The 10,808-nt window shown below is 30.1% G+C and overlaps 1 protein-coding gene and 1 long non-coding RNA gene across 6 annotated transcripts in view; one reads left to right on the top strand and one right to left on the bottom strand.

Annotated features, from left to right (window-relative positions):
• LOC147842882 (uncharacterized) overlaps positions 1 to 10,808 on the bottom strand; it is a 797,275-nt gene that overhangs the window by 373,456 nt on the left and 413,011 nt on the right. The gene's annotated exons all lie outside the window — the stretch shown is intronic.
• Positions 1 to 10,808, top strand: part of gfpt1 (glutamine--fructose-6-phosphate transaminase 1) — a 121,068-nt gene that overhangs the window by 663 nt on the left and 109,597 nt on the right. For all 5 annotated transcript variants that reach the window (XM_087263718.1, XM_087263721.1, XM_087263720.1 and 2 more), the window contains 1 exon segment: positions 9,581 to 9,688. In XM_087263718.1, coding sequence (XP_087119844.1) covers positions 9,581 to 9,688 — 108 coding nt within the window.

The raw sequence follows: 10,808 nt of genomic DNA on the forward strand, positions 1-10,808 counted from the left end.
ATGTTTTTACTGACAGTACGTTTATTACATTATTTATTCATCATTGAGGTAAAGTTGGTTTTATATTGGTTCATATATTCGATTTTATTCACCCATTCGTTCGATTTTAAACAGTGACAACTTTTGACATGGTTTCTATACTGTTATGCAGGTACAGTTGGTTCAATATTCACACATTTGTTAATTTTTATAACATTGGCAAATTTTAACATGGTTTATTATATTGTTAATGAGGTAAAGTTGGTATTATATTTGCACAAATTTGTTCATTTTTAACAGTGGCAACTTTTGACATGGTTCCTATATTGATATAGAGGTAAAGTTGTTTTTATATTATCATATTTGTTCATTTGTGAACAGTGAAAAAACTAGTAACAATGTCCCTATATTGTTATTGAGCTGAAGTTAGCTTTATATTTGCACATACTGTATAGAGGTAAAGTTAGTTTTATATTCGCACATCGCTTCATTTAGTCTTTATATTGTTTACCATGTTACTTTGAATATTCGATCGTAATTAGTATGCAAGTATGACTTGTAAACATTAACACTGTTTATTTGACTGTGAACCATGTTGTACTTTGATAGTCATTTGCTGCTAATATGATTTATTCGCTATTTAGAGTTTGCAAATAATACTTTTATCAAATTATATTATTAAGGGGAAAGTCAGAATGTGCGAATATAAAACCAACTTTACCTCTATTTTGCACATTTGTTTATTTTTAACAGTGGCAACTTTTCACATTGTTCCTATATTGGTAATGAGGTAAAGTTGGTTTTATATTTGCACATTTGTTAAATTCCTAAAAGTGACAACTTTTCACATGGTTCCTACTGCATATCATTAATGAGGTAAAGTTGGTATTGTATTTGAACATTTGTTAATTTTTTTTAACCGCGGCAACTTTTGACATTGTCCCTATATTGTTATTAAGGTAAAGTTGGTATTATATTCGCACAAATTTGTTCATTTTTAACAGTGGCAACTTTTGACATGGTTCCTATATTGATATAGAGGTAAAGTTGTTTTTATATTATCATATTTGTTCATTTGTGAACAGTGAAAAAACTAGTAACAATGTCCCTATATTGTTATTGAGCTGAAGTTAGCTTTATATTTGCACATACTGTATAGAGGTAAAGTTAGTTTTATATTTGCACATCGCTTCATTTAGTCTCTATATTGTTTACCATGTTACTTTGAATATTCAATCGTAATTGGTATGCAAGTATGACTTGTAAACAACATTAACACTGTTTATTTGACTGTGAACCATGTTGTACTTTGATAGTCATTTGCTGCTAATATGATTTATTCGCTATTTAGAGTTTGCAAATAATACTTTTATCAAATTATATTATTAAGGGGAAAGTCAGAATGTGCGAATATAAAACCAACTTTACCTCTATTTTGCACATTTGTTTATTTTTAACAGTGGCAACTTTTCACATTGTTCCTATATTGTTACTGAGGTAAAGTTGGTTTTATATTTGCACATTTGTTAATTTTTTTTTTAGCCGTGGCAACATTTGACATGGTTCCTATATTATTAATGAGGTAGAGTTGGTATTATATTCGAACAAATTTGTTAAATTTTTACAGTGACAACTTGTGACATTGCCCCTTTATTGTTATTAAGGTAAAGTTGGTATTATATTCGCACAAATTTGTTTATTTTTTATTAGTGACAACTTGTGACAGAGTCCCTTTGTTATTATTGAGGTAAAATTGGTTTAATATTCACAAAATTGTAATTTTTTTAATAGTGGCAACTTTTGACATGGTTCCTATAATGTTATTGAGGTAAAGTTGATGTTATATTCGCACATCTGTTCATTTGGAAGTCTCTATATTGTTTACCATGTTACTTTGAATATTCGGTCTGAAACTAAATGCAAGTATGACTTCAAAGCATCATTAGCTTTATTTAATTGACTGAACAATGCTGTACTTTGATAGTCATTGCCTGCTAATATGATTTTCTTATTTAGATTGAGCAACGAATACATTTGTGACCTAATATTATTAATGGAAAAAGTCCAAATGTGCAAATATAGAACCAACTTTACCTCAATCTATGCATTATTGTAAATGTTATTTAATGAAAAAGACTCAGTCATTCATTGTTAACTCACAGTACATTAACTCTGCATTTTAATAATGCTTTAATAAATTAAATGATCTTCAAGTATTGTTCTTACTAGTTTATAACATGTTAGTAAATACATTAACAGATCCTTATTGTAAAATGTGAGCAGTTCATCTACTTTTAAATCTTTAAGGAAGCGATTGAGTTCCTATTGTTATTAGTAGTGGTATACTGATAAAAGAAAGATCGAGATTGACCAGCTAGGAGTTCTTTTTTCTTTTTTTTCCCACAGTTTCTTTTTTTTTTTCTTCGTTATGTCTGATAAGCTAAATCTGTGTGACCTCTTCACTTAAGATAGACAAGACATTTGCTGTCACAACCTTGACGAAAGGCAGGGATTGTTCTTTTTGGCCCTCACAAGTCATTCACAGACTCAAACAGGGTATATAATAATAATAAAAAAAACATAAAAGCAGCATTTGCTTGCTTGAGGTAAAGTTAGTTTTATATTCGCACATTTGTTTGTTTTTTGAGCAGTGACAACTTGTCACTCGCTCCTTATATCGTTTACTAGCTACTTTGAATATTCAGACTGAAATTGAATACAAGTATAAATTCAAAACAACATAAACACTGATAATTGACCCTGAACAATGTTGTACTTTGATAGTCATTGGCTGCTAATATGTATTTTCTATGTAGCATTACTGTTCTGAAATTATATTATTAAGGAGAAAGTTCAAGGGCTCTATTTTGATGGTCCATGCGCAGAGCGCAAAACGCAGGGCGCAAACGCTTTCAGGGCGTGTCAGAGCGCGTTTTTGCTAATTTAAGGACGGGAAAAACTGCTTTGCGCTGTGGCGCATGGTCTAAAAGTGTTGAGTTTATTTTTTTAATGAGTTATAGGTGTGTTTTGAGAATAAACCAATTAGAATCTCATCTCCAATTTCCTTTAAGAGCCAGCTGCGTAGCGCCAAGAGCGCATTCGCTATTTACAGGACGCAAAGTAAGTCTAAGTGGGAAAAAAATGAGCATTTCACTAGCAAACAGTTAAGAGTTTTTTGTAACAGTTAAACAGAGCATCTACTGCGTGAGAATGAGAGATAATGGATCTACTTTTACATTCGCTCTTGAATAGGGAAACCTTTACGCACAGACATCAATTAGTCTATAAATAATAAATTTAGTTTGTTAAGCGCAAATATTCATTTCAAAACTATTTCTAATTTCAGTTCTAATTTCCAGCAAACTAATAAATGAACAATAATAACAAAATGTGCTTAAAAGCCTGAGTTATATCCTTAAACACATGCTGTGCCCCATATGGTCTAAAACCTGACAGGTGGGCAAATCTAAGCTTGTTTTTAATAAAACAAATATACATATGGATATAAAAAAATAATACTGCTAATAATAGTAACATTATACAAAAGCAAATTGTTATGAATGAACTGAAAAAGCCTCCCGAGATGAAGAAGACATAAAAGCAGTGATTTTTCATATTTATGTAGGCTAGAAAATAATATGTTTTGTAATATTTTAATCCTTTATATTTATATCCTATATCTATTCTTATTATATCCTATATATATATCCTTAATATTTACATTTTTTCATATGTAAAGATATTTGCCTATTGCTCTCTTGTGTGTATTAAGCAGTGCGTAAGCGAGGCGCAACTCTGTGCCGGAGTTTAGACCGGGTTAGTTTTGGTCTAATGAAAAATCTATTATAGTTTCTCAAAATAGCAACGCGCCAGCGGTCCGCCTCAGAATGCCTTCCTTTTTGGACCAGAACGCCTATGGGCACACAAATGAGCGCTAATGCATTTGCTATTTAAACAGCGTAGCAAAACGACTCTTGCTCCAAGCTGAAACTACCAAAAGATTATTGCGCCGCGCCTTGCGCCACACTGCGCTGGGTGTATGATAGGGCCCCAAATGTGTGAATATAAAACCAACTTTACCTAAATATTTGCTTGCTGTTTTATCGGAAGATATATAGAGTACAACATACAGTGTATCACATTGAAAGACATGCTCTAAAGTTCATGTATATATCGTTTACCTCTATAGATGGTTATTTACACATGAACACTAAAGGTTCAGCGATATAAAATCTTTTTAGAATGCAAGTCTCTTGGTCAAAGAGAGAGAAAAACCTAAATAACACACAATTTTAAGTGTTTGCTGAAAGGTTTTGTGTGGAATTTAAAATAGTTTTTCCTATGGCGCGACTGTGAGAAAAAAAATCGCAGAAAATGCTATATTGAACATTATTTCTATCAGAAAGACTTTGATAATGAGAAATATTTTTTTCTGCACCAAATAAGTGTGCTTGAAGGGCTTCAAAGGGTCATGTGACAATGAGGACAGCAGCATTACCTGCTGAAAATGTAGAAATGAAAATGATTCTAAATGAATCTGCTTTTTTAAATTTAGATAACAAATCTTATATAATGCAGTACAAACATGTCTTACAATGATGTTACAGGAAGATTTATAGCACTTAATTGGCTAGTATTTTAGAAGAGACTAACTAAACTTTTTCTTACTCTGCTTACTTAGCAGCTTGAAAGCTTTTTTGAGTTTCAAAATCTACCAAATGTGCACCAAATAAGTGAATTTGAATGGATTTTGAAGGGTCATGTGACACTGAGGACAGCAGCATTGCCTGCAGACATGTTATATTTGCGTCACAGAAATAAACTGCAATTTAAAATAATATAAAATAAAAAGGAAAATGGGGAAAAACATGTTATTCATTATTTTAGGTTGCACGAAAATTCCATAATAGCCCTGTTTTTATCAAAAGTGTAAAGAAATACTTCTTTCAAAAACAATGTCTTAAGATCACAAACTTGTCAGTGGTAGTCTACAAGCATCTTCAAAAATTTCCTTTTTCGTTTCTTCATTTAACATTTGTTATTGTAAAAAAATGCACATGATTTTTTTACATTTTAATTCTCCCCCTCAAAAAACATATTTCTACTGAATTAAGTATTTTTGTATTTGTACTTCATTTATTTTATAATTGTTATTTTTATTATTATTATTATTACTATTATTATTATTATTTATTATTATTATTATTATTATTATATGTTTATATATATTTTTTTAATAATTGATTTTTTATTTTTTTAATAATTATTACTTTATTTTTTCTTTTTTGTACTATTTTTGGTTTATTGATTTATTTATTATTATTAATTTACTTTTGTTATTATTTAATTTTACTTTATTTTTATTATTATTTTATTTTTATTAATTGATTATTTTATCAATTGATTATTTTAAATTTTTATAATTAATTATTACTATTTTTTGTTTTATTATTTCATTTTTGTTTTATTATTTTATTTTTTAATTGTTTATAATTAAATATTATTATTTTTTGTTTTTGTACTATATTTTTTATTTTATTTATTTATTATTATTATTAATATTATTGTTTAACTTATTTATTGTATTTAATTATTATTATTATTGTTTTTAATTACTTAATTTAAAAAAAATGATTATTATTTAATTTTTTGGTTTATTAAAAAAAATTAAGAAGAGGTGAGGCTTCTGTGAATGAAACATTCATTTCGGCGAGTCTTCTGCCTGCATAAAGGCAAGCTTGTTTGACAACCTTAAACACCCTTACACATGAGTATATGCGTTGCCCAAGGCCAGACCACTGAATGGTGCTTTTGTGACGTTTCTGTTTCTCCATAGTCATGTATCTGGTAACTTAACACTCTATAGTGGTGTAGATTTATCTGCTAAAAGATATGACCATCAAAGCCAGTTCTTTTTTTTATACATTGTTAATTTTAATGATTTTGCTCTGCCTCTATGCCTCTCCACAGATTAGCTTTTCCTTCCGTTAGGCTTCTTAATTTTATTAAAGGCATTTGTTTACTGTATGTGCATTGTGCATGGATTGACGTCTTTCTCGTTCACTCAGTGGTTATTTAAAGCTGTCAAACCGGTTGGCTCTGTTTTACCAGGCTACAATAACAGAATTGAGATCATCATGTTTTCCTTTCGCTTACTTTCTTTTTGTCTTGCCTAATCAAAAAGAGTGCTTCACTTTCTTTACCGGTTCTTTCTGTTTTTTATTGATGCTGTAGTTTTATACAGAATAGTAAAGCCTTCGTGCTCAACTATTAAAGAGGCAATTCAAACTAAAATTAAAATTGTTTCATTATTTACTCATTTAACTTGTTTCAGACCGGTTTGAGGATTTTTATTTTGTTATGTTAAATACAAATGAAGAAATCTGTTGAAAAGATATTGACAATCAAAACAAACAGTTTAAAATATTCTTCAAAATATCTTCTGTTCAACAGAAGTAAATAACTAAAACTCGTTTGAAACAAGTCAAGTGTAAGTAAATGATTATAAAATATTCAGCTTTTCACTCAAACAAAAGCTTAAATATGAGTTGTAACTACAGTTTTCTGAAAATGTTATGAAAGTTTTAGGTTTTCTTAAAATCCTGTCATCATTTTCCTCGCCCTTTGACTTGTTGAGGATTGTTTTTGTTATGTTAAACTCAAAAGGAGATTAACTGAAAATATTGGAAACCAATACCTACTGACAACCATAAGTAGGTAAAACAAACAGTTTAAAACATTCTTCAAATTATCTTCTTTTGTGTTCAACATAACAAATCAACTAAAACTGGTTTGGAACAAGTCAATCAGAGACTAAATAATAGTTTTTCACTTTAACAAACGCCTAAGCATGAATTATAACTACGGTTTTCAGAAAATGTTATGAAAATTTTAGGTTTTCCTAAAATTCTGTCATCATTTACTTGCCCCTTAACTTGTTTTAAACCAGTTTGAGATTTTTTTTGTTATGTTAAACTTAAGGAAGATATACTGAAGAATATTTGAAACTGGTACCTACTGACAACTATAGGTAAAACAAATGGTTTCCAACATTCTTCAAAAAATCTTCTTTTGCGTTCAACAGAACAAAACAACTAAAACTGGTTTGGAACAAGTCAGTCGGAGACTAAATAATATAGTTTTCCTCTTTAACAAAACCCTAAGCATAAATTGTAACTAGGGTTTTCAGAAAATGTTATGAAAATTTTAGGTTTTCCTAAAATTCTGTCATCATTTACTTACCTCTTAAAATGTTTTAAACCAGTTTGAGAATTTTTTTTGTTATGTTAAACTTAAAGAAGATCTACTAAAGAATATTGGAAACTGGTACAACTATGCTGTAGTTAAAACAAATGGTTTCCAACATTCTTCAAAATATCTTTTTTTGCGTTCAACAGAACAAATCAACTAAAACTGGTTTGGATCAAGTCAGTCGGAGACTAAATAATATAGTTTTCCTCTTTAACAAAAGCCTAAACTTGAATTGTAACTACGGTTTTCAGAAAATGTTATGAAAATTTTAGGTTTTCCTAAAATTCTGTCATCATTTACTTACCCATTAACTTGTTTTAGACCAGTTTGAGGATTTTTTTTTTGTCATGTTATACTTAAAGAAAATCTACTGAAGAATATTTGAAGAATGGTTTCCAACATTCTTCAAAATATCTTCTTTTGTGTTCAACAGAACAAAACAACTGAAACTGGTTTTTAACAAGTCAAGTGTGAGTTATTGAGTTTTTAACTTAACAAAATTTTCTGAAAGTGTTATGAACGTTTTCTTAGTTAAATATTATTTTTTTTTGTCTTTTAGAAACATGATGAAACTTTAGCATTAGATCTTTTCTTCAGTATCTAGCTTGTTAAAGTTGCCAATTATTCAAAATGGACAGTTATATTTTAAATGATTTTATTAAATGATTGAAATCATTATAAATGATTTACCCTGGTGTAATTACCTCACCCTTCCCTTTGCAACATCATCCCATCTCTTCTCTGATTACATGCATTGTTGCATTCTGCAACAATCTAATTAATTCCCAACAGACAAAATCTAGTCTTATGACTCTCATCATACTTTTTAGTTCAAAAAACAAAAAAATAAATTGTCTCACATAATTAAAAATATATATTTTTATTAATTAAAATCTTCGTGCCGACAAAAAAATAACATTATCTAAAGGAAAGCTGCAAAGTGTTATGATTTAACATGATAATTGTTATTCTGGCTGACTATTCTATTTGTAAGTCATAGTAAAAACACAATATGTCTATTATTTGATAAGGAAAATCTGTATTTTAACCGGACACCTTCTAATGTACAAACACACACACTTTGTATGATTAATTATAAGCTTGTATGTCAAATCAAATCACTTTTATTGTGTAATTAATTTTATTTAATAAATCACTATTATATCTGTGCTTTTGTTGTTCATATTCGTTTTCATAATTTATTTTTGTATGAACATTTGGGTGAAACAACATGTTTTGTTTGGAAAAACTTTTAAAGTAATGTTTGCTGAATGTATCTGCTATTTCTTAATTTAAATAGCGTCCTTTTAAATACTGTTTAAGTATTTCTCAATGATAAAGGATGATTTATAGCAGTTATAGCAATTCTCATAACTCTGCCTGCTTAGCAGTTTCACAGCTTTATTTGCGTTTCAAGTGCTCAAATGCATTTGTGACTTTTAATTTATTGCTGTCATAATTGTTTATTTAATTCTGTTTCATTTGCTTTTGTATATAATTATTGGTCGATCAAGGCCAGAATATTGGCCAATATTTGGCAGTTTTTAAATGGCTGAATTGTCTATCAAGTGTTTCTGTTTGGCCAATACGTGTCAGAAGAGGACTTTTATTTTTACTAACTTCAGTGCCTGAATGCATATGCACAGAAGCTCTAGTTCTCCATCTTCAACCACACCAAACTCACCAATAGAGCCGTAGTCATTCAAAGTGAAATGACTGTGAAAGTTTGATAGTAGACTGGTTTATACTGTTTTGCATCTGCACAACTCTGATTTGCACTCCTTGCCATGTGCACTTAAGTGTAAATTGGATTGTTTACAATTTCTATTGTTAATTATATTTTTAGATTATATTATTTGTGTAATTGTATGTACTGTAGTTTATTTTTAAAATTCTACTTTTTGTATTAATATTATCTGTTAGACACCTAAACTCTCATAAAATAAAGGTACGCGAGCTGTCACTGGGGTGCTACCTTTTCAAAAGCTACAAATGTGTACCTAAAAGGTCCATATTAATACCTCAAGGGTAAATATTGATACCTAAAAAGTACAAAATTATTCCTCTTAAAATGTTCAGGTACTAAAATATACTTCTGAGGAACCAATATGGACCCCTCAAGTACAAATGTGTACCTTTTGAAAAGGTACCACCCCAGCGACAGCTCGCATACCTTTATTTCTGAGAGTGTAGGGACTGAGAGTTTCGATTCTCTTGATGTCTTGTACATGTGGTTGAGTTGAAAATAAAGCTGACTTTGACTTTGATAGTCTTTGATTTAATTTGCTAATAAACATTTTCCCTGTACTGTCCATTTATAAATAAACCCTCTTTGTTTTTCTCTCTCAAGGCATATTTGCGTATCTGAATTATCATGTGCCTCACACTCGCCGTGAGATCCTTGAGGTCCTTATCAAAGGTCTGCGGCGCCTGGAGTACCGTGGCTATGACTCCGCAGGTCAGGAACAGACAAGACACCTCACAAACTGATACACACTTATGTTTCAATCCCTGTGGGGACCTCCCATAGAAATAATTTTATACTGCAGGGTTTAACTCTAAGGATTTTTTCTACTGGGCCGATCAGGCCAGTGGTTGAGATTTTTACTTGCCCTGCCACACTTTTCACTGGCCGCAACAACAACAAAAAAAAGTTAAAAGGTATTTCTTAGCTAGATATTTTAAATAATGTCTTTGAATCTAGAATTTAAACATTTAAAAAATGGGTCACACTTTACAATAAGGTTCATTAGTTAATGTATATTAATGCATTTACTAACATGAACAAACAATGAACAATACATTTACTACAGTATTTGTTCATGTTAGTTAACGGTAGTTAATGAAAATACAGTTGTTCATTGTTAGTTCATGTTAAGTCATGGTGCATTAACTAATGTTAACAAGCATGGACTTGGATGTTAATAATGCATTAGTAAATGTTCAATTATGATTAATAAATGCTGTACATGTGTTGTTCATGATTAGTTCATGTTAGTAAACGCATTAACTTATGAACCTTATTGTAAAGTGTTACCCAAAAAATGTTAATAAGTGTATGATGAGCAAAATTTAAGATTTTATGCAAACGAAAGAGCAGTATGGAAAATTTCTTTTTCTTAATTTTGTATCCATGCAGTTGTCTGCTTCCAAGACTTTATAAACCCACATTTTCTTTTACTTTTTTATTTTATTTTAACTTTATTTTTATTTTATTTTTTTACGTCTTTTCACTGTACTTGTTGTTACCAGGTTACGAAAAAAATAACTTAATCATCGTTACTGGCCGATAGGGGCCAGTAACAATCCTGTCTACTGTCCTGAGCTTCTTTCATGCTGGCCCCGGGCCACCGGGCAGTCCTTATTGTTGAGGCCTGTAGTGCATAAACTAACTATATATTATATCCATTAACATCAACCTTAGCTCCAGTGACAGTGCAAAGTTTTAATATGGACATTATTCATAAAATTACTTTGCCTTTACAGTCATATTTATTTCCTAGATATTGTAATAAAGAACACTTTAGGTCCAACACTTACAGTTGAAGTCAGAATTATTAGCCCCCCTTTCAATTTTT

Source organism: Danio rerio, chromosome 8, assembly GCF_052040795.2.
Source record: "Danio rerio strain M-AB ecotype USA chromosome 8, GRCz13ab, whole genome shotgun sequence".
NCBI classification, from domain to species: domain Eukaryota; kingdom Metazoa; phylum Chordata; class Actinopteri; order Cypriniformes; family Danionidae; genus Danio; species Danio rerio.